At 57.4% G+C, this 24954-nt stretch overlaps 9 protein-coding genes across 9 annotated transcripts; 5 read left to right on the top strand and 4 right to left on the bottom strand.

Moving 5' to 3' along the window:
- Positions 1 to 6: 6 nt before the first annotated feature.
- QBC33DRAFT_561477 (CTLH/CRA C-terminal to lish motif domain-containing protein) lies at positions 7 to 1445 on the top strand (the record flags this gene model as incomplete). The annotated part of the gene is made up of 3 exons (XM_060430137.1): positions 7 to 127; positions 198 to 331; positions 393 to 1445. 3 exons carry the CDS (start codon positions 7 to 9, stop codon positions 1443 to 1445), a joined length of 1308 nt encoding a protein of 435 aa, XP_060281012.1.
- A 1012-nt stretch (positions 1446 to 2457) lies between these two features.
- On the bottom strand, positions 2458 to 3888 carry QBC33DRAFT_184172 (uncharacterized protein). Its single transcript, XM_060422472.1, has 3 exons — positions 3667 to 3888; positions 3128 to 3602; positions 2458 to 3058 (listed from the first exon to the last, which is right to left on the bottom strand). The coding sequence occupies exons 1-3, from the start codon at positions 3786 to 3788 to the stop codon at positions 2570 to 2572; spliced, it is 1086 nt and encodes a 361-aa protein (XP_060281011.1). The 5' UTR covers positions 3789 to 3888; the 3' UTR covers positions 2458 to 2569.
- A 1977-nt stretch (positions 3889 to 5865) lies between these two features.
- QBC33DRAFT_496709 (uncharacterized protein) lies at positions 5866 to 8471 on the top strand. Its single transcript, XM_060425577.1, has 3 exons — positions 5866 to 6211; positions 6275 to 6323; positions 6381 to 8471. Exons 1-3 carry the CDS (start codon positions 6150 to 6152, stop codon positions 8076 to 8078), a joined length of 1809 nt encoding a protein of 602 aa, XP_060281010.1. The 5' UTR covers positions 5866 to 6149; the 3' UTR covers positions 8079 to 8471.
- A 26-nt stretch (positions 8472 to 8497) lies between these two features.
- On the bottom strand, positions 8498 to 12796 carry QBC33DRAFT_184050 (AAA domain-containing protein). The gene is made up of 3 exons (XM_060422470.1): positions 12556 to 12796; positions 12415 to 12498; positions 8498 to 12363 (listed from the first exon to the last, which is right to left on the bottom strand). Exons 1-3 carry the CDS (start codon positions 12676 to 12678, stop codon positions 8644 to 8646), a joined length of 3927 nt encoding a protein of 1308 aa, XP_060281009.1. The 5' UTR covers positions 12679 to 12796; the 3' UTR covers positions 8498 to 8643.
- A 607-nt stretch (positions 12797 to 13403) lies between these two features.
- Positions 13404 to 15285, top strand: QBC33DRAFT_184108 (cutinase gene palindrome-binding protein). The gene is made up of 3 exons (XM_060422471.1): positions 13404 to 13658; positions 13717 to 14953; positions 15024 to 15285. The coding sequence occupies exons 1-3, from the start codon at positions 13551 to 13553 to the stop codon at positions 15149 to 15151; spliced, it is 1473 nt and encodes a 490-aa protein (XP_060281008.1). The 5' UTR covers positions 13404 to 13550; the 3' UTR covers positions 15152 to 15285.
- Positions 15286 to 15826: 541 nt separating this feature from the next.
- QBC33DRAFT_594362 (ClpP/crotonase-like domain-containing protein) lies at positions 15827 to 18376 on the top strand (the record flags this gene model as incomplete). Its single annotated transcript, XM_060431782.1, has 5 exons — positions 15827 to 15872; positions 16186 to 16350; positions 16463 to 16798; positions 16965 to 17011; positions 17334 to 18376. The coding sequence occupies 5 exons, from the start codon at positions 15827 to 15829 to the stop codon at positions 18282 to 18284; spliced, it is 1545 nt and encodes a 514-aa protein (XP_060281007.1). The 3' UTR covers positions 18285 to 18376.
- Positions 18377 to 20575, bottom strand: QBC33DRAFT_183903 (Pescadillo N-terminus-domain-containing protein). The gene has a single exon (XM_060422468.1). It carries the CDS (start codon positions 20509 to 20511, stop codon positions 18469 to 18471), a length of 2043 nt encoding a protein of 680 aa, XP_060281006.1. The 5' UTR covers positions 20512 to 20575; the 3' UTR covers positions 18377 to 18468.
- Positions 20576 to 20706: 131 nt separating this feature from the next.
- On the top strand, positions 20707 to 22647 carry QBC33DRAFT_546027 (phosphatidylinositol glycan anchor biosynthesis class U protein). The gene is made up of 3 exons (XM_060428618.1): positions 20707 to 20962; positions 21023 to 21290; positions 21357 to 22647. The coding sequence occupies exons 1-3, from the start codon at positions 20809 to 20811 to the stop codon at positions 22210 to 22212; spliced, it is 1278 nt and encodes a 425-aa protein (XP_060281005.1). The 5' UTR covers positions 20707 to 20808; the 3' UTR covers positions 22213 to 22647.
- QBC33DRAFT_496686 (putative mitochondrial import receptor subunit protein) lies at positions 22474 to 24403 on the bottom strand. Its single transcript, XM_060425576.1, has 2 exons — positions 23974 to 24403; positions 22474 to 23882 (listed from the first exon to the last, which is right to left on the bottom strand). The coding sequence occupies exons 1-2, from the start codon at positions 24119 to 24121 to the stop codon at positions 22621 to 22623; spliced, it is 1410 nt and encodes a 469-aa protein (XP_060281004.1). The 5' UTR covers positions 24122 to 24403; the 3' UTR covers positions 22474 to 22620.
- Positions 24404 to 24954: the final 551 nt, after the last annotated feature.

Here is a 24954-nt window from a genome sequence, read left to right as displayed (position 1 = left end):
GCGTGGATGGATGCACTTCAGAAGGAGCTGAGCAACCTGAACAAGGTGGCTCGGCTCTCGTCCGCCGTGGAAGATGTCGACAACATCATCGGGCTGCTCAGCACCGCGCGAGATCAAGTTGCTAGGGGTGAGTCTTCGGGTTTCCCTGCCTTCCCCCCTTCCACCGTCGTTCCTGCGCTCACAGAGTGGCACCGCAGCATTGGATCCCCACACAGCGAGCTTGACGATGGCGAAGCTTCAGAATCCGATCAAGGAGGGCTTCGAAGCGGTGAACCAGGACCTAAGGGACGTGTCCAAGTCACACAGAAACTTGGGGAAAGCTTTAGACAAGGTAACAACCCGATGTGTGTCTCCTGACCGCCATCCAACAAAAGCTGACCCTTACTCGCCAGTCGTTACCTCTTAAACCGATTCCAACCAGTCCATTCAGTAGCGATGCCATGGCCGGACATCAAGCCCTCATCAACCGCGCGATCGCCATGCACCTCCTCCGCGAGGGCCAGTTTTCCGTCGCCTCGACTTTCATCTCCGAGGCCCAAGACAACCCGGCTGGCCAAACATCTACTACCCCGACCTCGTCGTTACACCCCACGGATACTACTCACTTTGTGGACGTGGACGAACATATGGGCGATCTGGACGAGGTGACGCCGCAGCCCCCCCAAGGCCTCTCCTCCCTCCAGTCCCAAGAATTACAGACCAAGTTTTCCGAGATGTATCGGATATTGCAGGATCTCAAGACGAGGAATCTTGTGCCCGCAATCGGCTGGGCTCGGTCCAACAGTGTTGAGCTAGAAGACCGGGGGAGCAATCTGGAGTTCGAGCTGAGCAAGCTACAGTACATTTGGCTATTCAAAGGACCTGCCGTAAACAGCCTGCCCGACGACGAGTGGAATGGGCGGTCGGGCGCCCTGCGTTATGCACGGGAGCACTTTGGGCGGTTTCAAGACCGGCACCTCAAGGAGATCCAGAAGCTAGTCAACGCCATGGTCTTCGCCCCGAATCTCGGCGGTTCGCCGTATAACAACATCTTCGCGACGGACTCTGCCTTCACCGACGTTGCCTGCTCCTTCACCCGCGAGTTCTGCAGCCTCCTGGGCCTCTCAGCCGAGTCGCCATTGTATATCGCCGCCACGGCCGGCGCGCTGGCCCTGCCTCAGCTGATGAAGTACACCTCTGCGGCCCGCGCTAAGGGCACCGAGTGGACGACGGCCAACGAGCTGGCCTTCGAGACGCCGCTGCCCAGGCGCATGCTCTACCATAGCATCTTCGTGTGCCCCGTGTCCAAAGAGCAAACCACCGAGGATAACCCGCCCATGATGATACCGTGCGGCCACGTCCTCGCCCGGGACACGCTGGAGAAGCTCTGCAAGGGCAGCCGCTTCAAGTGCCCATACTGCCCCAACGAGGGCCACCTCAAGGACGCCCAGCAGATCATCTTGTAGGGCACCAGATGGCCGTGGCGAACCCACCCACCCCTGCCCCTTCAGATTCCCAAGGGGATGCACCTATACGGAACTATACCGTGGCCGGGCAAGTTCTTGGGGGGGAAGGGATGAGGGGGCATCAGGGTATTGCCGACGTCGGCAGCGCGAGACCCTGGGGAGGGCGAAGGGGGTGACGGCATGTGGGATTTTTACATACAAAGCCCGTTGTCCATTGTAGATACGTTTTCAAAACCTCGGCCTCTTCAGGCGCCACCCCCACGACTTTCGCTTTCCCTTTTCACCAGGTTTTGGGCTTGGCGGCGTACGAGGGATGTTCAAGGGGTTCGGAGTCAGTTAGGCTTGCATCCTCTCTTGTTATTTTATTTAAACTGGGAATTGGGAACATAGGATAGGGTAGGGTCCAGGGATAACGGCGCGTCTGTTCATACAAACCTTGCTAGGTTAGACAAGGGGTCGACGTGAAGCGCCATGCATTTTTCTGGTATTCTAGCGGTAGCACCGGTAGCGACAACAATAGAGCGCCGTGCATTGTGCCTCATGGTACCTCAGTTCCTGGGTATCACTTCTCAATTCTCTATATGATATCAATGACCCATCATGGCTCGGAGCTGCTAGGTGATATCTATGGAAAAAAAAAGTCCCCACCCCAGATTCTGGCAGACGCGGTTCATGGGCGAAGCCGCTCCGCAGATGTCCTCCCCAGATCGATCGCTTCGACCTGTCGAGGATCTCGTCCTCTCTGTTCCTTCCAAACTTCGATGACTCGGGTTTTGATAGCAGTCGAAAAGCCAAAGACCCAAACACCACCCCTATACGCCAGTTGAGACGAAAAGTTCTCGAGAAAAGGGGGGAAAACGCCCCAAGGCAGTGAAGCACGGACAAAACAAGGAAAAGCATGCGGGCCACGGCCCTTGGGGAATCTTTCGCCTAAAACTGTTTCGTTCCTTGCACACTCGCCGGTGTGCATGCAAGTTGGTCTCACACTTTTTTTAAAAAAGGAGAGTTACCAGGGGGAGATGGTTCGTCACGTTCGTCATATCTTTGTACAGTTATTTTCCATCCCGGAACGGATAAATTGGGTGGTTTGCTCGGCTATCCCTCGGACTTGTCGTTGCAGAGCCCTAGTCGATTGTCATTCTGCTCGGCAGCTGGGGCTTCTGGTCCTGCAGCTGATATGCGTTGGTGGCCTCCTTCTCCTCCTCGGCCTTCGCGTTGACGAGGTGGGTCCTGAGGCCGGCGCCGAAGTTGTGCATGCAGATGAAGGCGTTGCCAATGGTGAGGATGATGAGGACGATGGTCAAGACGGCAAATGCCGTCAAACTTCGCTTCACCGCCTGGTAGTGTGCGGCGTGGGAAGGCTGGTAGATACGGACGAGCTTGAAGAAGAAGTAGGCGAGCGCGCAGAAGTAGAGCAGGATGACGCCTGCCATGCCGAACTTGATCTCTCGTCGAACGAAGAGGGCGGCCAACAGGAGGATCACGATCGTGACGGGGATCGCGACGATGGTCAGGGCGAATTCGCTGTCGGTCTGCCCGGTGACAATGACAAGGAACTGCACGGTAAAGCCCAGAAAGAAGAAGAAATCGAACTTCAGAAGGGCAATGTAGATCTAGAGCCGGGTTAGCCACTGCCTGCGAGCCAGCGGACACCGGAAACGGTGGTTTGATCCTAGGCCTACCTGATAGTGAAGGAAGCGCTTCTTCATGCGATAGTCGGCGCCAATCTGCTTCAGGATATCCCAAGCGAACTCCTTGTACAGTTTCCATGCCAGGAAGCCCATGGCGACGGTGGCGACGGCAAGGACACCAGGAATGGCAAGGAGGAAAGGTCGGCATTGTTCCCAGACCCCAGCCTCGGTGGCAGGCATAGGCTTGATGGCACCTTTGGCGGCTAAGAACTCAATGGCCGATCCGATCTGATCGATCTGAAGTGACGTGTACACCAGAAACGCCAGGTTGGAGAGGCAAATTCCTATGACCTGGATAGTATTCTTCATACGTAAGGCATCCCACACCAGGATCAGCTGGTAGATGAAGCCGAATATGAATAGGGTCAGGAAGGTAGGAATGGTCTTGTATTGCGAGTTCAGCTGATCGTCATTTTTGAAATTGAATTCTCCGCGGACGTTGGTCTGGAACTTGGCGAAGACGTATCTAGCGAGTTGACAGTCAGTACGGTGGACAGCATTGCCAGGTGATGCCCTGTTTGGCGACTTACGACTCAAATGTCAAGCAGATGACGGCCTGTATGAAAGCGGTGATGAAGAAGAGCCGAGGCCATCTGGAGGAGAGGAACTCCAACTTGCTCCGGCGGGAGGCGGGTACGTTCGACGGAGCCATGCCTTCTCGATAGTGGTATCCCCCGTTGAGCTCGCTCGCGTGGTCGTACGTCTGCTGGTAAGGTGCGCGAGCAATTGCAGGGTCTGTCGCCAATAGCGACCCGCGTGAGTCCTGTCGAAAAGCCAGGTCGGGCGGTGTTGTCGACTCCGTGCAGGAGCCGTGATCAGATTCCAATCACAGGCGGGATGTGGTCAATTCGTGATGGTTGTTTGCCAGTACGTTGGTTGGTTGGGACGGAGTTATAGATGTTGGGATAAATATCTACGGCCAGCGGAGCACGGTCGTCTCCTCCAGCATAGAAACTTTTGCAGAACGTGTGCCGGGGTGGTTAATATGATGTGCTGGAATCTCAAACGGTCTCCCTTGCTGTCAAGAGGGGAATCAGGAGGTGTTGAGGATTGCGAGGCGACTCGTTGGCTGCAAGGGGTGATCTTTTTGCTTGGGGTTGCTGGAGCAGTGGGTTGGACTGAAACGAGCGGAGGGGCTGAGATGTTCGAGGGCAACCACGGAACGTCAGGTGGAAGATGGCTTTCACGGTTGATAAGGGTGTTGCGCCAAGGAAACCGATGCCCGGATTGTGGAAACGGAATTGAATTAAAAAGGCAAAGAGGGCTCCCACCAGAGTATACTCCCCGAAAGTGCAGTGTTGCTGCCCCCTGTCCCTACGGGGTGACACAACACAGCCCTCCCCTCTTGCTAGTGACAGCCAAGGCTGACAGCCTAGAGCCTAGCGGGTTCGTTAGTGTGGGACCGGGGACCACCTGTACCTTACTATACCTCCCCAGCTGATTCTGTCTTGACCTCGATTTTGTGCTGACCACCTGAATATACCTGCTTTTGCTTGCCCACACAATGAATGGCGTCGAAGGTGTTTCTCGAGGACCTAGTTTAGATATGGAACAGAAGCTTTCTGGCAAGTTCTTTGGTAAAGGAATGCGGCACAATGTCTTATTGTGAAGGGTGCGATCCCTGTGTTCGCACCACTGCTAGGGCCGGATTCTACCAGTAGCGTACCTACCACCCCTGTTGATCGGGCTCTGTATTTAAACTACGCCCCGAGGTGGTTCAAGGAACCTATGCATAAGCTTGAGATCCAGCAACCCGGAATTCTCTCTGCACAACTCACAAGATGAAGCTTCTGTAGGATCGGACTGGGAAGTGCTCAATGAAGTCCTTCTTTTCATACCCAAGATTCAGACCCTTTCAGCATAATCGACCAGGTAGGTTAGGTTAGGTAGGTAAGTAGGTACCGTAGATACCTAGCCAGTGTTGATTTTCTAGGTTGGTTGCCCAAGCAATAGCTCTACTCTAGTCTCCAGATAGTGCGTCCAGTCCAACATAACCCTGATAGCTACGAGAATATTGAACATTACAAAATAAAGTAGTAATATCTACCATGTCTTGCGGCTTCTAGTTGCTTAAACGGCGGCGGGTTCTGGAACAGGCCGCCTGTATCAAAGCCCTGGCCAAAAGGCGGAGTACCCAGGGACTAGGTTTGGCATGCTGGCAATTGGAGTGCCAGGGAGTCACTTAACTAGTGTAATCGCCCCCAATGCAAGTGACTTGCTTTCTTCAGAAGCAAGGCCAAGTGTTCGTGACACTCAAGCAAGGCAGAACAGCCTTCACCCTTAACACGCAGACTCCGATATTCTCGGGAGCTCGAGGGCCCAGGGACCTCACTCATCCCGGCCTAAACATCCGGAAATACTGTCCGGCGGGCCGGCCTTGAATACCTCGATGATTACCCTGTCTTGAGATGGCGGTTCCAAACTTGTCACCCGACTCTGAAAATTCATATGGAATCAGAAGGCGTGAATACCAAATGTAGGTAGTCGTTGAGGTTCCTATACATCCGTACCATGGACACTTATCACAAGGAAGTCTGCACGATCCTAGACCAGTCACCTCATCGTGCATGGCTGCGCCTCCCAGTGCGGAATACTACCACTCCACATGAGGCTGAGCGGCTCTACCGTGCCAGGTCTGCAAGTCTGCCCTACGAGCAGGGGTACGGATACATTAAGTCATTAGGTATAACACACGCTCCAAACCCAAAATACCTAGTCATTCCTGGAATGGCAAGCCTAGCCACGGGGAACGATGGTTTGCAACTCAAATCAATCTTGGCTTCACCATGGCCAGGAATTTATTCGTAGCTTCTAACGGTGAGGGGCACTGAAACATGAAAGCGGGAGCTCCTTGGTGATTGGCCAGTAAAAGCGAGTACCTGCCTAAGGTATTGCACACAGTGGGGAAGTCTCCGTGTTTAGTCCGAAGTCACTGTTTTCACCTCAACTTTGAGCGATCGCGTCAAGCTCAAGAGCAGTCCTCGCTACTGCAACACCGCATCCAACCTCCACCATGGATATTGACACCGATGACGATATTCTGGGGAAGGTCGCCAAAGATGGCACCATAGACTAGTATGCCAACAAACCCAATTTTGCCTTCCACTGGTCTGCGACCGTGGCTAATCTTATTTACAGCTCGGGCTGGCCGACCCTCTTGCCAGACCTTGTGTCGCGCATCGAGAAGGTTGCTTACCCCGGCACCATGAAACAGTTGCCTTACTGACGTCGCCCGGCTGTACAGATTGCACATAATGAATTCCCAATTCCCCGCATTCCTCCTCCGAAGCCACCGGCCCGCGCCCCTTCGCCACGATTCCTTGCCCCGCTACCCTCCTCCGACCCGATCGAGCCTCCACATTCGCCAGACTCAGCGTCATCGTCGCAGGAGACGAACAAGGAGAATGCAAACCCATCCGCCGCAACGGTGCCGGCAACGGCAAACCCGGCCGGTCGATCTATTTCCATGTCCGCCCCGATGCTACCACCTCTCCAACCGCCCATCGAACCCGGGACTCTCCCTCCGCCCATCAATGCCCTGCTGGACAACATCACCTCTATCCTAACCGTCAACTTCCCCCAATACCCACCCCACACGGTCCAGCGCCTCTCCGAGATAGTCTTGCACCCTAAGCAGCACTACCGCAGCCTCACCGCCTATCTGCATGCGCTCGACCGCCTAGTCCATGTCACGAGCGGCGCCAACACCTACCCGTTGCCGCCAGCCATCCCAGACATAAGCGACATGACGCGGCTTGCAAACGGGGCCGGCGCGAGCGGCCAGGCCGGCCTGATGACCACGTCCGCGGCCAATAATGTCGGCAGCGACGAAGCACTAGGCGGCGCGCTCCTGACGCCGATCCCGTGGCTGACCAGACGGGCAAACGGGGACGAAGACGGCACGGGGAGCGAGTCCGGGGGTAGCAGCTCTCCGCTGTCCGCGCAGGGCCATGGCCAGGGACAGGACCAGGGACAGTCGCCGCAACACCGTTCCAGCCACAGCCAACAGTCCGGCCCTGGCGGGCGGCCACTGGAGGGGCAGGTCCGCACCGAGCACACCGAGACCATCGACGGGCCCAACGGCGTCGGCAGCATCGAGACAGTCTCCGTCTCAGTCAACGGCATCCCGTCCACCGGCGCCGGCGGCGGGGGCGCCGTCCTCGTGTCGCGCGGCGTCACGCAGGGCGAGCTGCTGCGCCAGGAGCAGCGCGCGGGCGTTGTTCCCGTCAGCCAGCTCTCGCGGCACGGCCACGGCGCCGGACCACCCCACGCGGGAGGCGGCGGCGGCGGCGGCGGCGGCGGCATGGGGGCATCCGATGCGCCCGGCAGCACCCCCACGGCGGCGGCGGCGGCGGCGGCGGACGAGGACGCGGCCATGCCCGACGAGCACGAGATGATACCGCACGCGCGGGGCCCCGAGGAGATCGGCGCGGCGGACACGGGCCCGCAGCAGGAGACGACCAGCAGCTACGTGACGGGCGGGGCCGGCGGCGTCGGCGGCGTCGATATGCACGGCATCGACGTCGAGCGCGCCGTCGGGCGGCGCTCAGACCACCCTACGGCGAGTGGGGGCGGCGAGCAACAGCAGCAGCAGCAGCGAGGTGGTGGCAGCACCAGCAGCGGCGGCAGCAGCCCAGAAGGAGAGGCCGTGGTGCCGCGGTCGCCGAAGCGCGAGGCCGAGGAGGATATCGAGGGCGGTGCGAGCAAGAGGATCCGCGAGGACGACGATGGGGCCGCCGCCGCCACCGTGGTAGCTGGTGATGGGAATGGCGACGTCGCGCCGCCGAAGAGGGATGCTGAAGGGGACGTTGTCATCGCCGATAGTGCCGAGGCCGCACCTGAGGCCGAGGCTGCTGGAGGTGGTGGGGAGGAGCCCGGGAGCGAGGCCGAGACGGCTGCTGCTGCTGATGATGATGGTGCGAAGGATGGAGTTACGGGGTGAAAAGAAGAAGAAAAGAAAAGAAAACGTGGAGGCGTCTGACTCGAGGCGTATACTCCTTTCGATACAGGGGGGAATGGTTGGGCCCCTCGCCCGACTCCAAGCAGAGGCCGGGGCGGGAATGATACGATACCATTTGCGAAACGACTGTGTACGATTCAAATCCATAGGCGTTGGGCGGTGATGGACCACCACTACTACATTGTTTAGTTGATCAATTACGATGCCGACGAGGTGCTGTAAAATGCCCCTTTTCGCAAGAGACCTACTACACATTTGCTCCTCCTGCCGGCCTAGCTAAAAACCAGGCGCGTTCATACTTTTGATATGGTACTGTACCAACCAAGAGGAGATGTGTGCACCGTCCTCAGTCAAAGCCCGTCAAAAATATCAAGCAAAAGCGCCATGCTATTTTTTACCTTGGGTAGGTACCACAAGCAAATGCCAGCTGATCATGTCCATATTGTACAGATAAAAACAGACTTCTCTAGTCGCTCCCCCAAAACGCCACGCCATGGGATAATAGTGAACAACTTACACGCCCCCTTTCCCTTCCCCCCCGCGGGACCTACTCCATGACCTTTGTGATGCTCTCCCTCACGATGACGCTGTTCTGCTTCTCGTCCCTCTTGACGCGGTAGAAGGTGTCGCAGAACTCGGAGCACTGCATGTGCTTGAGGAACTCCTCGTCGTGGGTGATGACGATGAGCTGGAAGTTGCTCTGGGCCTGGCGCTGCTTGATGATGGCGTGCAGGCTCTCGGCCAGGGAGCGGATGTTGTCGCTGTCGAGGTTGGTCGTCGGCTCGTCGAGCGCGATGAGCCCGCAGTTGATGCCGAACGACTCGGCCAGCGCGAGCCGGATGATGATGGACGCGAGCACCTTCTGCCCCGCGCTGCACCGCCCGCGCATGTCCATCTCCGTGTCCTGCTTGACCATGCACACGCGGTAGTTGTAGTTGCGCTTGCCCGTCGCCGTCTCCGCGTCCGACCGGATCAGGATCGTGTCGATGTCCGTCCCTTGGTACGTGCTCTGCCACAGCTCGCCGGCGATGCGGTTGACCTCCTCCATCTTGAGCGAGTGGTACTGCATGATGGCCTTGTCGAGTGCGCTCCCGTAGCGCCCGAGATCTTCGATGGCCGCCTTGGTGGTCTCCACCTTGATGTGCATCTCGCGGTACTTGCGCGCCGCGTCCTTGTAGTCCAGCTCCCACTCCTCAAGCAGCCGCGTCAGCTCCTCGTCCTTGGTCTTCATGGAACCCATCAGCGAGCCGCGCTCCGCCAGCAGCTTGTTGTGCTGGGACTCGAGAGAGCGAGCCTCGCGCGCCAGGCGGTCGTAGTCATCCTCGGCGTTGCGTGATTTCAGGGCCGCGATGTCGCCTTCTAGATCCCTGAGGAGGCGCAGGTTCTTGCGGTAGTTGATGTTGTCAGCGATGTTTCGCTTCTTCTGGTCGCTGCTGTCAATCTCCTTGCCCAACTTGTTGATCTGCACCGTCAGATCCCGCATGTCCTTCTCCAGGTTCGCCACCGTTTGCTCGAGATTGGCAATGGCGCGCTGGTTTGAAGCAAGATTGGCCGGACCACCGCTGTCAATGTAGTCTTGGATGTCGCCCTCGATCATCTTCAGCTCGCTGACTGTGCTTGCCACGCCGTCACGCTCCTCGGCAACCTTCTGCTCCTTCGCCCGCCCTCGGAGGAGAGTGTCCTCGCGGATAGATCTCGCCTTGGCTATCTCCGGCTCGAGTGCCTCCAGATCCGCGTCGGCCTGCTGGATGATGTCCCGCTGCTGGCCGTGGTCATCCTTGAGGTTCTGAATCTGGTCCTGGAGGCCCCTCTTCCTGCTCAGTTGGTTCACGACCTGGTTGATTTTATTATTCAGCTCGCTCTTCTCCAGCTCCAGAGAGTTCATGACGTCTCTCATCCGCTGCCTATCTGCACTGAGCTTCGTGATCTTGGCTTTCACGGTCCTGGTCTGCTCGGCACACGTTGCTTGGAGCTCGTTGATTTCCTCGGCGCTTCGCATGTCGACGCTTGACGATTGCTGGGACGCAAGACGTTCAATTTGCTTCTCCGAGTCCCCAATATCCTTGAAGGCTTGGGAGATGTTCGCGACGGTCCTGTTCATCGACTCGATATCTTGTCGCTTCTCATCTGCCTCCTTGTAGATTGCGTCCTGGTCCTCTAGCCGCCGAATGACGACATCCCTCTGAGACTCTAGGCCCTTGATCTCCTCCTGGAGTGGTGGCAACTCAACCTCGAGTCTCTGGTACGTATCGTATTTGGGGCGAACAGCCCGGAGGGTGGCCAGACACTTGTCATAGTCGGCCTTTTCTTCCAGCAACTTCTTCTTCTCGCTGTCATCAAGGTGGCTGGCAATCTTCTCCAGGAGCTTCGATTTGGCTGCCGGCTGATCCTTGAAATCTCGATCGCAAAGCCGACACTTGTTAAACCGTGTGGCCGTCTTCTCCGCACTGGAATAGTACTTCTTCAGCTCGTCGTACAGGTTGATGTCCCTTTCGCAAGTTTGCACATCGGTCTCGAGGGACTCTAGTTCCTCCAGATATTCCTCTACCGATGCGGTGTCATTCTTCACCTCGCTTAAGGCTGTGGCAACAGCCTTCTGGCTCCGGTCACTCTCGGCCGACACTTTCTTCAGCCTGTCGCGCGCAGTGGAAAGCTTGAACTCCAGCTGCTTGAGCTCCTGCTGTGTGGCATCCTTCTGTTTCCGGGTGTCGGAGACGACATCGACCTGCCGCTTAAGAACGGCCTGGAAATCAGAGTCAATGGTTTCCGGTTGCCAAGGACCACCGATGATGCCGGACAGTTTGTCATTCCAGGTGTTGGCGAGGGTGTCTAGCTTGCGCTTCTTCTCGGTATGTTCCTTCTTTCGAAGGTCCAGCTGCGCACGTTCCGAGGCGAGCCTCGTACACTCGACCAGCTCTCGATTCAACTTCTCGCCTTCGGCCTCGAGCTGCCAGAGACGGTCGTTCTCTTGCTGTATCTCCCTGTCGAACCCGATAGCTTGTTCGTCATTGCGAGTCTTCTCCAGTCGCCCTTCAAGGTCCTTCATGTTCGATTGGAGGAGAGCCTCGGAACCCTCATCGATATCTAGCGAGGTGATTTCGCCGTTGAGGATAGCCGTCCGCTTATCGATTGCACCCATGCGCTGCTTGGCAAATACACGGTCTTGCACCCTAGATGCCTTCTTGCTCTCCAGACCTGTGATTACGGAGGTGGTCTTGTCAACTTCTTGAGCATTCTGGCGCTGCAGACGCTCAAGCTCCCGCTTCTTGTCGTTCAAGATCTTCTGGATACGGTCACTGAAAGCATTGACCTGGCGGTCATCGAGATCGCCATCGTAGCCCCGGATCTCGTGCCGTTCGGCGGCTTCCTGGATCATCTTCACGCGATTTACCACCTGCCGTTCGTACTTCTCCTTGTCCGACTGGTGCTTGCCCAGTTCCGCTACCTTCTTGGTGTGGTCACCTCGAGCGAGCTTGAGCTCGGATTGAAGATCCTGGTATTGGTCTGCCTTTTGGTCTCGCTCCTCCTCTATCCGTGAGATTCGTTCCTGGTACTGCGACAGAGCCTCGGCAAGCTGTTGATCAGACTCTTGCAGCTCTTCTATGCTCCCCCGCAGCTCCTCAACGGTATCCTGTCGGTACTGGTATTGCTCGGTCTTGTTCCGGAGTTCGTTGACAATGCCAAGGAAACTGGTGGCCTGCTCATGCTTTTCTTTGATCCTTTCCTGGGTCTTACCCATTTCGGCGGTGATGCCATCGCACTTGACACGCATGTCCTCGATCTCAGTCTGCAGGTTGATGGACCGCTTCTCGGCCCTGTCGCCCTTCTCCTTGTCGATCCTATGCTGCTCCTCGAAGATCTTCAGCTTGGCCAGCTCTTCCCCCTGTTTCTTGCGCAAGACCTTGAGGTTCTCGATAGCTTTGGTATACCTCATTGCCTCGAAGATCTCGTCGAATCGCTTCTTCAGTGCAGAAGGCTCACTCATAGGCCACAGTGACTCGTCCTGGTGACAGAAGATGACGGCATCTAAGATGGCGGGGGAGACGCCAAGTTTCTCGGGGACGATGGTGTCAAGGTCGTACACCTTGGAGGACGTGACATTCCGCTCCCCGTTACTCCGACAGAGCAGGGATCCTTCAAGGGTCTTCTGGGACCGTGTCGTTTTCTTCACGGTAAGCTGGATATTGCGGGTTACGACATATGATTCGCCAACCGTCGATCGGAACGAGAGTTTGACCTGGGCGAGGACTTCCTTCTCCCCGCAAAGCTTGCAGGGAATTAGCACAGCATTTTAGACGGCGCAGATAGCTAAGCATACTTTGGGGTCGTGGATGAAGGCGCCGCCCTTGCTGTTGGGAGGGAGCTCGCCGGTGGTCGCATATTTGAGACATTCGATGATAGTCTGGAAATATTACAAGTCAGCGGGGGAAGGTATGAGAAGTGGAATTTCTCCCCATACCGTCTTTCCTGAACCATTGTATCCGACGATGAGGGTGAGCGGCGTGTTGAATCCTATAGCCTCCCGGTTGACGGGCCCGAAGGAGCGGACGCCCAGGATGGACAGCTTCTCGATCTTAGACATGTTTGGCTGCAGCACTACCAGTTCGACGCCCTCGTCGAGAGCTTCACCGTCCAAATCTTCCCCTGGAGGTGGCAGACCCTACAGATGGCTGATGATGGAGTTAAAAGACGATTCGCGCTATCATGAGCTCGACGCGACTTGGGTTGGTTAGGTAATTGGTAGATCTGTACGGTGGGTCATAGGGTGCTTTACCGCAGTAATTAGCTGTTGCCTGCCTGCCTCAACCAGGTATGTACACCAGGTCCCGGTCGTTAGCGGTTAAGGTTCCCTGTGCTATAGCTACAGTAGGTACCTAGTATGTAGGTACTGCCATGGATTTCGCGGAAGACCCAATGCCTAAAGCGCATACGATATGTACAGTACAGTACCTAACCTCTCGGCATCCGGCAACCTTCTGATAGTTGCCTTCCAACTGCCCAGTTTCTTGTTTCTTGTCTTGCGAGCTCCTTGAAGATCCATAACATGCAAGGCAGTGTGGCCAAGCTTCATAGAGCCTAAGCCAACCAAGTTTTAGCTTCGAAAAGACTGCCCGTTCTTCCCCAGCAAATCCCATGCCCGACTTTTTGATAATTCCCATCTTATCCAGAGATCGACAGCGCTGCCCACTGCATGCCAGCAGGCCACGCCATCCCCCTCCATCTTCCGTTTCTTGAATCTTCCTGGCCTACCCTCCTCTCATCGCCAACCGCGGAACGCCCGCCTTGTCTTTTTTCTATTTTGACTTTTTTTTGCTCGTTTGTAATGTGTACCCGCGGTTCAAGAGCAGCCGCGCTTATAAGACCCCCACCTTGTCTATCGCCCATGCGTCGCCAGCGTCGTGGCGAGATAGCTTGCCCCCGCGCCGCGGTTATCTGAAACGCCAGAAACTCATCATGTCCCATAGGGCACCTCCACCGCCCCCAGGGAACATCTTCGGCTTTGGGACTGTGGGGCCGGCAGCGGGCAGCTTCAATGTCGGGACAGATCTCGCCACCTCTCAGGTCCGATGCGCGCGCGAACTCTCGCTGCTAATTCCCTGTCGCTGACCCAATCGTACAGCTCGGCGCAGATGCCAATGATATGCTATCTCTGCTCGACAACTCCGCCTACAGTGGCTTTGATGGCACGGCTATGAACCTCGACAACGTTGGTGACCCCCAAATGTCACAACGTTTCTCGACTGTTACTGCGGCCCAAGACCGTCCGTCGGCTTCGGGACCGGCTGGGAAACAAGGATCCAACATGGAGGACAGACCAAGCAATGCGCCCGGTGCCGATGCGGGCCCGCTGCCTGCCAAGAACCTCAGTGCACAGCCGTCGAGTGTCTCTGGAGGCGGCCGCACCTTGACCGAGTTCATGAAGAGGAGGAACTGGGCCGCGAAGGTCGTCGAGGAGTTGAAAGACATCCTACAAATAGTGGACGCGAATGGCAGGATAAAATATGTCTCCCCGAGCATCCGCGCTCTGGCCGGCTACGCACCCGAGGACGTGCTCGACTGTTTTCTTCAGGACTTCATCCACCCAGACGACATCGGCGTCGTTATGGCCGAGCTGCACGAGTCCATGGCCACGGGGAATCAACTCCGGCTTTTCTACAGGCTGAAGAAAAAGGATGGGAACTGGGCAATTTTCGAGGCTCTCGGCCATGCCCACGTTGCTGCCGCCAAATTCGCGCCGAACCCCAGTAATCAGTCGCCCTTCTGCCAGGCCATCTTCATGGTGGCGCGCCCATACCCAACGAAGAACGCCGGCCTTCTCGACTCGTTTCTTGAACACAAGATCGAGAATGAGCGGCTGAAGCGGAGGATCGCGGAGCTCCGCGAAGAAGAGGCAGAGGACGCTGAAGAGTCGCAAAGGACATGGCGACAGAGCAGAGATGGTGTTTCCGACACGACAGCGTCTCAGAGTACGGTGCATGCGAATCAAGGGTCGGCTCTTCTTCGCGCCACGGCCACCACCACCGCAGACAGTTCCATGCCACCGCCGGACAAGCCGTCCTCACTGAATCCCGCCCTAACGAAGGAAAACCTCGAAGGCGTTGCTGGCAGCCGGTCAAATTCAATAAGGGAGAAGATGGCACGATATGAAGCAGCAACACATGCCGATACTATCGAGATGCTCACCGGTCTGAGGTACAGCGAGGGCGAGAGAAGCCGTGGTATCACCACCGGAAACACGAGCCCGGCGTTGATCAAGGGAGACGTGGGCATTGCCATCCCCGTTGATAGGGATCCGCGAACAGGGGAGAAGAAGAAGAAGCTCAAGGTTGCCGAGGAATACGTCTGCACGGACTGCGGTAAGCACAAGACTGGGAACCCCAGGCCCCGAGCCCTAGCCCCTGGGCACGAATCACTGATAGTCGGCAGGAACTCTCGATTCGCCAGAATGGCGAAAGGGCCCCAGCGGCCCGAAGACTCTATGCAATGCGTGTGGCCTTCGCTGGGCAAAAAAAGAGAAGAAGAGGAACAGCAGCAATACCGACCATCCGAGCTGATATTTGCCTGGGCATTGAGACAGATGATTCTCGATTCTCATAGGCTTTGCTGAGCCGCACGGTGTTATCCAAGGAGCTTAACATGGGATGCCAGGTTGTCATTTCGGCAGCCCGGGGACATGCTAGGAAAAGGGGCAGGAGCCGAGAAACATGCGAGTTATTCGGATTGTCTCGCGGAAGATACCTTTTGTCTAGGGAATCATAGGGTTTCGGCCACCATAGAGATGCGACTGATCTATGGAATGGATTCGATTCAAGATTACATGGCTAGCTGGCCATATCTGGCCATTTGGAGGTATCACTGGTCCTCAGCCTTCTGAAGAGCAAGCAACGGGATTCCCCGCCAGTCCAGCCCAGCTTGTCGCTTTGCACTTCGCAGCAACATGGCCCACTTCTTAGCCTCTTGCGCTGCAGATTCAACTGGTGTCCAGGAGGTGGGCCCCAGAGCTCCAATTGGTCGCTCATTCACGGCATCTGGATCGCACATGTCGGTTTCAGCTGCCCCGCACCTCCCCCATCTCCTTAGTGAGGGCGTTTAAAGCTTGACTTACACGCAACCTTGCAATTCGACGGCAGCATATCCTTCTACCTCCTAGACATCTTGCCATTGTGAAAGAAACTTCTGCACGTGGCGCTTCGATACTCGAGGAAAGAAACCTTTCGAGACTCAACACCATGTTCAGCAGAGACGATAACCGTGATGACGGGCGGGAGCAGCGTGGTACGTCATCTCAACTCGCAGTTTTGCCTGCCCCACGTTCCTTTGCGGGTTGCATGCTTCGTGGGCTGACTGGAAGACCTGCTCTCCAATAGGTGATGGTAGTATGGGAAACCAAGAACGCACTCGCCAGTCTGGGTAGATGGCTAATCCGACTCCAACTGAGCAGGCGGTCGATTCAATCTTGGTGGGAACGGTATGTCCTACACTTCTCGCATGTCCAACCTCCAACCCCCCATCTTGGGCACCAATCCGACGACCCAAAGCTGACTTGCATGGCTCGACTACACAGTAACCCACGGCGGTGGCTACCCAGCGGGCGCTGGTGTGCCGCATGACGACGATGATGACTTCCGAGGGGCTGCCGATATTGCCTCCAACCATGCCGGGGATTCTGGCGAGAGCAGCTTCTTCTCCAGCATCTTGCAGTCGCTGGCTCAAAACAAGCAGCAGGTGGTTGAGGGAGATATTGATGAGGACGGTAAGTTGTCTACTTAACCTCGGGAGGAGAGAGGGCGGGCCCTCCTTTTCGCCCTGGGGGATATCTTAAGACAAGCAGAGCAGTCCCAGCTGATGACCACCTTCCCCCAAAGATGCCGTTCGTAGCCACAACAAGTTATTCGGCGACGATGATGACCAGGGGGAGACGAACAGCAGGTCCATGGGGAGCGCGGCAGCCATGCAGGCCCTGAAGATGTTCAGTAGCGGCCAGACCGGGGGCTCCCACAGTCAGAGCCAGTTCATCGGCGTGGCCATGGCAGAGGCGAGCAAGCTCTTCGACAAGCAGGCGTCGCAGGGCAAGGTGTCCAACGACTCGAGCAAGGAGTCGGCCATCGCGCAGGCCGGAGAAATGGCGCTGAAGATGTACTTCAAGAGCCAGGCCGGCGGTGGTGGGAGCAGTGCCTCTGGCGGCGCGAGCGGGTTGCTGGGTCTGGCGAGCAAGTTCATGTGAAACCTGGACGACGTTTGCATCTGACTGGGCTGACAAGGCTACCTTGATCCACTCCTCACTTAAGGACTGGCTGTTTTGTGTGGGTTTAGCACGCTTCAGAAATTCAGATTCATGCCGGATATGTTGTTCCCCCCACATCAAAGGGAAACACAGAAGTTCTTCCTTCCCAGACCAAATACTTACCTCAACAGTCACTAGCAAACAGCTTCGCGGTTGCATACATCTGACTAGAAAACACCTCTTCCGACAATCTGACCGACTTTGTTTATCTATTGGCCTTGAAGAGGATTCGAGCTTCACCCGTAGTTGACCTCGGTAAGCGTCCCAAGACCGAGACTAGCGCAACTCGCCCCTCATCCCATGTAAGTCAAATGGTATAAGTCAGATGAAGAGAACAGCCTCCAGCGGCCTACCTTCTCGTATAATTGTAATAAAACAGGCATCGCAGCTGCATTCAGTCACTTGGTCCTATCCCGACCCATCGAAACAGTCAACCAGGGAAACAAGCCAAGATGCCGTCCCTACCCGAGAGCTACAACACCTTCTCCCTCCCAGACATAAAGTTCTCCCACCACCCAGCCTCCTCGCCAACCGTAACCCCCGTCATCCTCGTCATCCTCAACCGGCCCGAAGCCAAAAATGCCTTCACAAGCGCCATGGAGGACTCCCTCGTCACAGCCTTCACCCTCCTCTCGGCCGACCCGCGCGTCCGCGCCGTCGTCCTGACCGGCTCCGACCCCCTCAACAAGACCTTCTGCGTGGGCATGGACCTCACCGCCTCCACCTCCACCTCCACGCCGTCCGCGGACGCCCTCCCCGACCTCCCCGGCACGGCGGGCGACACGCGCGACTCGTACCGCGACGGCGGCGGGCGCGTCTCGCTCGCCGTGTTCAGCTGCGCCAAGCCGGTGGTGGCGGCGCTCAACGGCAGCGCCGTCGGCGTCGGCGTCACCATGACGCTGGCGGCGGACGTGCGCGTCGCCAGCGCGCGGTCGCGCGTGGGCTTCGTGTTCGCCCGCAGGGGCATCGCCGCCGAGGCCTGCAGCAGCTTCTTCCTGCCGCGCCTGGTCGGGGGGTCGAGGGCCATGCGCCTGCTGGCCACGGGGGACGTGGTGCCCGTCGGCCACGAGGCGGTCCGGGGCTTGTTCGCCGAGGTGGTCGAGCCCGGGGAGGTGGTGGGTGTGGCGGTGGGGATTGCGGAGGGGATGGCGAGGGAGTGTAGTGCCGTGAGCGTGCGGGTTATGCGGGACATGGTGTTTCGCGGGCCCGGGTCGCCGGAGGGGGCGCATGCGCTGGAGAGTAAGGTGCTGTATGACATGTTCCGCGGGAGGGACTTTGCCGAGGGGGTGAGGAGTTTCAGGGAGAAGAGGGCGCCGAGGTTCGAGGGGACCGTCGAGGACGATGCGCCGAGTGTGTGGCCGTGGTACGGCTGGAGGGAGATCAAGGAGAGGTCCAAGATCTAGAAGGGGAGGTTGCAGGGCGGGACATTTGGGGAGGAGACATAGATCATCACGGGACATCAAAAGACAATTTATGACTTGAGGAACCTCTTTTTTGAAAACCAGCTTGATTTGGTATCGCACTCCGTCACCTCTGTTGAAAAAAAGAAAGAAAAACAAGAACAAAAACAAACCTGCCCGCGTTGATCTACTGTGTCTTGCCCTTTGCCAACTCCTTTTCTATCTTCCTCCGTTTCTCGCGAAGTTTCAGGTCCTCGGCACTCTTCTTGCTGTTGCTGTAGATCATCTGCTCGAAGAGCTTCCTCTTCTTCTTGCTCAGCATGCCCTTGGCCCGGTCCAGCTCCTCGGCCTCGTCCTTGGCCTTCTTCTGCAGAGCCTTCCGGGCCTCCGCCTTCGCCTTCGTCTTGGCGTCCTCCTGCTTGGACTTGACCGTGTTCCCCGTCAGCTCCGCCTCTAGCTCCAGCTGCCGTTGCAGAGCCGCCGAGACCTCTTCCTCTTCGTCCTCCTCCACTTCCTCCCCTTCGGAGAAGCCGTCGAACGAACCGTTGTCGTCTTCCCCTTCGCTCTCGTCCTCCTCGGAACCGGCGATATCCATTCCTTCGGCAGCAGCCTTGACGGCGAGGCTGTCGTCGCCATCCTCGAGCTCCTCGTCTTCTTCGGCATCGGACACGTCGGCTTCGAGAGCCTCCGCCTCCGTTTGCTGCTCTTCAAGGGGCACTGTCGGGTCGTACTGTCCTCGGAGGTTCTGAACAAACGGACTGAGATGGGGAGGGAGCTGGGCTCCGGGCGCATATTGGTCGGGCCGCTTCAGCTCCTCATCGTTGACGCTGTCCCAAACCCACTGGGGTTGGACGTATATCCTCCCAGGGACTCGTTGATTCGGTCCAAGCTTCTGCGAAGTCTGGTTATCCTCGCCATCGCCACCTTCGCCCATGGCAGCTTGCACCACTGGTCGGTCCACGATCTGATGAGTGATGGTAGGGTCGAGCTCGTTATTGGTAAAGGCACCCTCGCCCAGAACAGCATCCCAGCCTATCCTCTTGCAGCCAAACGCTCTCAGTATGAACTCGACGGGTTGGCGCGGGGTCTCCCGGGAAAGGAAGAAGGTGCACTTCGAGAAGAGAGACCCGGGGTCATTGCTGCTGTACGATGGCTGAGGGAGCACGTCGCCGCCGGGAGCAGCAGGCTCAAACTTGTCGAGAGCATCGGTTGTCTTCTCTTCGTCCTCAGCTCCGTCTTCCGCTGCTCCGTCGTTGGCGACGACATCCACTTCACCATTCGACTCGCCATCCTTTAACTGCCGAACGAGCTTGTCGACTTCTGCTTGCACCTTGGGATCGGGCCCATGCTCCGCAGTGCCGTTTGTCAAGAGCTTCGTCTGGTCCTCTTCTGAAACCAGGTTTACCCCTTCCAAGGTGAAGGCTCCGAGTTCACCGGCTTGTTCATCCTTGGTCTGGTCAAACTTAGGGGGGTACTTCAAGCCGATCGAGGTGTATAATCTGAAGTTGATAAACCCGAGCAGCGTCATGTAGAACTCGATAAACGTGCCCATGATCCGGAAGTCGATATCCCCCAGAACGCGTTGGTTGAACCTGTAGGGCACGACCCACAGGATGTCCTCTCCCTGAATGTTGGCTTGGTAGTAGATGCCCTTGATCGACAAGAACGACTTCTGCAGACTGTGGGACACGATGAGATAGTGCTGGAACTCGAGGCACAGCCGCTCGCACCGGGCAATCATCTTGGCTGGGACGGTTGAGGTGGATGGGAGGTTGGCGAAGAGGAAGAGCATGGACAAGCAGTCGTCCAGGTCTCTCAGGGCGTCAATGAAAGTGGGATACCGCTCTCTGATGACGTGGTCGAGGGTATATCTAGGCTTGCCCGTCTTCTCGGGCCGCACAGCATTGCGCTCGAACCGCTTGGCATCCGAGATATCGCCTCGTCCCAGCGCCTTTGAGATCTTCTTCTCGAGAACCTTCTGCTCGCGGAACTTCTGCAAGAGCGGCTCATGCAGCAGAAATTGTATGTCCTTGGTGTAGTAGAAGGTTGTTGAAGCGTTGGCAGCCTTGATGATCTTCCGCTTGTCCTTCGGTTCTCTTGGGTAGATGCCCTTCCAGATGCAGAGCTTCCGGAAGTCGGGAAGGCTGATCTGAAGCTTCCTGACCGCCTGAGTCCGTGTGATGAAGTTCTTGGCCTGGCCGGCCTGGCCTTTCTTCTTGATTTGCGGCATCTTGGTCAATTGGTCTTGTGGTAGCTGCAAGACCGATCCAGGATGTTTCTGTAGGTAAACTGCCAGGTGGGGTCGTTATCAAGAACTTTTTTTTTCTCTTCTCACCTTTCAAATTTATTGCCATTCTCCACCGCTCTTTCCAGCGATAAGATTGAGCTTAGTGCCATCTGCACGACTTGTCCAGCCTGGCCTCTGGTTGGATACCAGCCGATTTGAACCGTGACCTGGACGCCCGGATTTCTGACCACGGACTTGTTCTCACGTCTTGGCTTCCTTCTTGAACATGGCAATTGAGCGATGAATGGCGGAAAGTTAACAGTGGGGGGGACGGCGGGCCTCTACATCGGCGCTGCCGTCTTGCGCCTTGCTCTCTTCACCCTATTTCCCGGCCTGCCGGACCTTCTTACTGGACGCGTCGAGATCTCTACTCCTGTGACAAGCTTCAAGAGATGTAAGCCTCCCCCCCGAACCCCTCCTGATGAAGACGCCCCCGCTGACTTTGGCGCTGCAGTACAAGAGGGCCTGTTCCTATATAACCATAATGTCTCTCCTTACGACGGCGGGGTCTACCATCAGTCGCCGCTCTTTCTCCCGCTATTCTCGCTCCTGCCGAGCTCTTTAACCTTGCCGATATTCACGTACCTTCTCTATGTCGGCGTCGACCTGTTGAGCGCTCATGCGCTCATGCAGATTGCCGATTCTGGCGAAGCTGGGTCCTCTGCCCTCTTCAAGTCTCCAAGACGGGAGAAGCGGTGGAGCGGCCTTGTCGTTGCCGCAGTGTAAGCTTCTGATCTTAAACCTCCGTCTGGGCGCTGGTGGAGCCGCAGATGTGCTGACGATGCTAGATATCTTTTCAATCCTTTCACCATCGCAACCTGCATCGGGAGGTCTACAAGCGTATTTACGACCTGCGCAATCCTACACGCCATCGCCAAGGCCGTCTCGGGCGCCCCATTCAGTTCCATGGTCGCATTGTCCTTCGCCGCCTATCTGTCGATGTACCCGCTCCTCCTGTTGCCGCCGTTGATCCTCCTCTGCTACGACAGGCAATTGCCTGGGGCAGCTATAAAGTCTGCCGTGCAGTTCGCCTGGAAGAATGTCCTCGTCGTAACCGGGGTTCTGTTCGCATTGTTCCAGATGTCCTACCTCGTCACCGGTTCCTGGGAGTTCGTCCCGTCGACATACGGCGTCCAGCTGACCCTATCAGACCTGACGCCGAATGTTGGGCTGTGGTGGTATTTTTTTATCGAGATGTTCGACTCGTTTCGATCCTTCTTCCTTGCCGTGTTCTGGCTGCACCTGTCGTCCTACGTCGGAGGCCTCTGTGTTCGGATTCGGACGCAGCCCCTCGTTGTCCTCACTCTCCTCCTCGGCATCTTCGCCATATTCAAGCCGTATCCCAGCATCAGCGACACATCACTCTTCCTGGCTCTGGTGCCGCTGTACCGCCATGTGTTTCCGCTCATGCGCTACACCTTTGTCGTTGCGGCCGTGGTCATCTATGCGACCTTCCTCGGGCCGGCATTCTACTATCTCTGGATCTACGCCGGCAGCGGAAATGCCAACTTCTTTTACGCCATCACCTTGGTGTGGGGCTTGGGACAGAGCTTGTTGGTCTGCGACCTGACCTTCGCTGTCCTGAGAGACGAATGGGAAGTCGAGAGGCCGGAGATGGTGGGCAAGGACATACGACAGATATAGGAGGCTGGGAAGCTGCTCGCCCAGCACAGCGTGCGGCGGAGTTTTAAGCAAGGGAAGCATAGATAACGGAAGTGGGACAAACATCTCCTGGAGCTAGGCGGCGATCGGATCGGGATTATATCCAACGGTGCCACCATGAACCGTGGCTTCTCTAGAACTGGAGGCTGAGAAGATAGCATACGGAATAGCCGGAATAACACCTGTAGGTGGCACGGCAGAGGCAGCTATTAAATAAAAGCTGTTAAGGAAGGCAAGCTGTCTTTAGAGTATCGTTCAATCTATTAAGATGGAGTCTGTTCCCGGGGATTCTAAGTGTGTATTAATGGAATCCGTGAATCTGTCCGGGTATTCCTTTTCCCAAGCCTTTGTCCTAACACCGAGGTTGTTATTACAGGATCGTCTCCGATGCTAATCTCCACCGCCGGTGCTTACACCAACGTCGACTTCAATTTCTCCGGGCAAGGCCCTTCCTTCCGCCCCCGGTGGCCCAGCGGGAAAGCTTCCACCGGAGGCGACCTCGAGACCGTCACCGCCAAAGCCGCCAACCGGGCCCTGGCCGTCGACAACGCCGCCATCCGACATGAATCCAAACATGGCGCCCGCAGCTCCGAAGCCCCGCAGCCCGGCTTGCGGGCGCTCCCACCTTTGGATTGGCGAGCCGAGGGCCGGGATATCCTTCCGGAAGATGAAGCCCGCGGCGAGGGCCGCAGCCGCCAGCACCCCTCCCGCAGCGACGAACAGGTCGGCGGCACTGCCCTCCCCCATATTCTGCCCGCGCCCATCCCACCACCGCTGCCACTCCTCGCCGACGACGGGAATACCCTGTACCGCGCCGCGGGCAAAGCGCAGCCCGACGTTGACGACCGAGTCGTGCGCCGGGGCCTGGGACCAGGGCAAGGCCGCCACTGCTGTTGCCGCCGGCCCGAAGCACGTGGACCGCACATCCTCGACAAACGAGCACAGGGGTCCATACCGCCGCCTCATCGTGTCTCTCAGCCACGGTCGCGGGAGGTCCGGTACGAGCATCAGGGCAAGATACCCAAAGGCCAAGCAATCCAGCGACGTCGGGCCCGAGTCCTCAGTGAGGAGCCACCGCTTGCCCGCCCTCAACCCCTCCAGCACATCCAACACCTCCGCCGCCACCCCCTCCAGCCGACTCTCACCCCCACCCGCCTTCCCACCACCCACCCCTTCCTTCCCCGCCCCCGTCGTCCTCGGCACCCTAACCCACCCAGCCCTCTCCCTAGCCCCCTCCTCCTCCCTCTCCCTCGCCTCCCGCTCCTCCCTCTCCCTCTCCGAATCCAGCCCCGCCACCCCGGCCCGCTCCGCGGCGGCGACCCACGCGGCGCGCACCCGCCCGGCCTCGGTCCACGACAGCGGGAAGGGCAGGGCGGCGGCGAGGGCGGGCCGCGCGCCCGCGGCCCAGTTGGGCGGCGAGACGTACAGCGACAGCGCGAGAAGCGGGGCCGCGTGGAGGCGGAGGTGGGCCGCGTGCGCGGCCGAGTCGGCGCGGGCGAGGCGCGGGAGCGGGTTGGGCCGGGCGGCGTCGTCGTCTGGGTCGTGGAAAGTGGGGGGTGGTGTGGTGGTGCGGAGGTGGGTCGTGATGGCTGTGAAGCCGGCGGTCCAGGTTGGGGGGTTGGTGGTTGGGTTGTGGAGGGATGGGAGGGTGTCTGGGGGGCGGGGCGGAAAGGTTAGCTGTTGGGGAAGGGTTGGGAGGTAGGTAGGTAGGTAGGTTGGGGGAGCTCAAGGGAGGGAACCTACGGGTCGGTACTGCCGAGAGACTGCTCTGTACGAGCCTCCACTCGGATTTACCGAGTGACTGCGTGAAGTATGCAATTGTGGCAAGGCATTCAGGGTCAAGAGATGCCAGCCCGAAGGCCGGACCCCAGACGTGAAGCTCCAGCACCATCGGTGCGGCGCGGCGCTGTCAAGGCCGGAACACCTTGAACAGACCCAGGGGGCGGCAGGCAAGGAATTAATCGAACCGCTGGTTCCCCCAATACATAAAGGGGTTGAGGGTATCTTCTCCGAGTTCAGATTCTCTAACCTTGCATCAACTAGTTGGCAATTCTGTCAAACCACGCCACAAGAATGAAGTAGTTGCGATCATATCTGGTGCTGATGCTTACGTAAGACATAGAGGGTTCTCAGAGCTTGGCTATGTACTGTACAAGTACATATCTCACGTGCTGATAAGCGGGAATCGTTTTCCTTGGCAGGGCGATGATACGTAGTACATCTCAACAAGACATGATCAGCCTCTCAAGTGACTACCCTGGAAACGAACCTCCAACGATGCCACTAGCTGGGCTTGTGCCTCGGAATGTGGATCACTGGATTCAGATATGGACTACCTTGGGTCAAAGCAACTTTCTGGCTGCCCATTCAGCATGGCCCTTGGTCGGAGAATAATGGGATCGACGCAGAACAGGCAATTTACCCCTGGCTTGGTTTGGGGAAGGAGAGAAACTCGATGGGGCGATCCCTCACTGAAACTTCGACAAATGCCCGACTAGCTATTGCGTGAGTATCGGTTCGGATTCGGACGATCGGCTGGAGATAACCCCCACGAGATGCCACACACATGGACTCTAGACACAAAGGCATATTGCGAGGTGTTGCAGTATGAGTCTGATATCACATTATGATTGACCGACTATCTGTCTCAATAAAGGAGGTGATTTGTAGAGAGGTAGCTGTGAGCTACTATCTTCTTCTCGTCCCTGCCGACTGCTCAACCCC

Source organism: Phialemonium atrogriseum (genome assembly GCF_030411735.1).
Source record: "Phialemonium atrogriseum strain 8032-3 unplaced genomic scaffold QBC33scaffold_22, whole genome shotgun sequence".
Classification (NCBI taxonomy): Eukaryota; Fungi; Ascomycota; class Sordariomycetes; order Cephalothecales; family Cephalothecaceae; genus Phialemonium; species Phialemonium atrogriseum.
The sequence above is the reverse complement of the archived record's forward strand: the minus strand, read 5'-3'. Positions and strand labels throughout refer to the sequence as shown.

What these genes read in the sequence shown, in the direction of transcription:
- QBC33DRAFT_184172 (XM_060422472.1), bottom strand. Translation starts at nt 3,788, where the DNA reads ATGGCTCCGTCGAACGTACCCGCCTCCCGCCGGAGCAAGTTGGAGTTC. An exon ending in ATCTGCTTGACATTTGAGTC is followed by an intron (nt 3,603 to 3,666) that starts GTAAGTCGCCAA and finishes TCAACTCGCTAG; the next exon opens with ATACGTCTTCGCCAAGTTCC. An exon ending in AGCGCTTCCTTCACTATCAG is followed by an intron (nt 3,059 to 3,127) that starts GTAGGCCTAGGA and finishes ACCCGGCTCTAG; the next exon opens with ATCTACATTGCCCTTCTGAA.
- QBC33DRAFT_496709 (XM_060425577.1), top strand. Translation starts at nt 6,150, where the DNA reads ATGGATATTGACACCGATGACGATATTCTGGGGAAGGTCGCCAAAGAT. An exon ending in AAAGATGGCACCATAGACTA is followed by an intron (nt 6,212 to 6,274) that starts GTATGCCAACAA and finishes TCTTATTTACAG; the next exon opens with CTCGGGCTGGCCGACCCTCT. An exon ending in TTGTGTCGCGCATCGAGAAG is followed by an intron (nt 6,324 to 6,380) that starts GTTGCTTACCCC and finishes CCGGCTGTACAG; the next exon opens with ATTGCACATAATGAATTCCC.
- QBC33DRAFT_184050 (XM_060422470.1), bottom strand. Translation starts at nt 12,678, where the DNA reads ATGTCTAAGATCGAGAAGCTGTCCATCCTGGGCGTCCGCTCCTTCGGG. An exon ending in ACAATGGTTCAGGAAAGACG is followed by an intron (nt 12,499 to 12,555) that starts GTATGGGGAGAA and finishes TAATATTTCCAG; the next exon opens with ACTATCATCGAATGTCTCAA. An exon ending in CCTTCATCCACGACCCCAAA is followed by an intron (nt 12,364 to 12,414) that starts GTATGCTTAGCT and finishes ATTCCCTGCAAG; the next exon opens with CTTTGCGGGGAGAAGGAAGT.
- QBC33DRAFT_184108 (XM_060422471.1), top strand. Translation starts at nt 13,551, where the DNA reads ATGTCCCATAGGGCACCTCCACCGCCCCCAGGGAACATCTTCGGCTTT. An exon ending in CAGATCTCGCCACCTCTCAG is followed by an intron (nt 13,659 to 13,716) that starts GTCCGATGCGCG and finishes CCAATCGTACAG; the next exon opens with CTCGGCGCAGATGCCAATGA. An exon ending in ATACGTCTGCACGGACTGCG is followed by an intron (nt 14,954 to 15,023) that starts GTAAGCACAAGA and finishes GATAGTCGGCAG; the next exon opens with GAACTCTCGATTCGCCAGAA.
- QBC33DRAFT_183903 (XM_060422468.1), bottom strand. Translation starts at nt 20,511, where the DNA reads ATGCCGCAAATCAAGAAGAAAGGCCAGGCCGGCCAGGCCAAGAACTTC.
- QBC33DRAFT_546027 (XM_060428618.1), top strand. Translation starts at nt 20,809, where the DNA reads ATGAATGGCGGAAAGTTAACAGTGGGGGGGACGGCGGGCCTCTACATC. An exon ending in TGTGACAAGCTTCAAGAGAT is followed by an intron (nt 20,963 to 21,022) that starts GTAAGCCTCCCC and finishes TTGGCGCTGCAG; the next exon opens with TACAAGAGGGCCTGTTCCTA. An exon ending in GGCCTTGTCGTTGCCGCAGT is followed by an intron (nt 21,291 to 21,356) that starts GTAAGCTTCTGA and finishes TGACGATGCTAG; the next exon opens with ATATCTTTTCAATCCTTTCA.
- QBC33DRAFT_496686 (XM_060425576.1), bottom strand. Translation starts at nt 24,121, where the DNA reads ATGGTGCTGGAGCTTCACGTCTGGGGTCCGGCCTTCGGGCTGGCATCT. An exon ending in TCTCTCGGCAGTACCGACCC is followed by an intron (nt 23,883 to 23,973) that starts GTAGGTTCCCTC and finishes CCCGCCCCCCAG; the next exon opens with ACACCCTCCCATCCCTCCAC.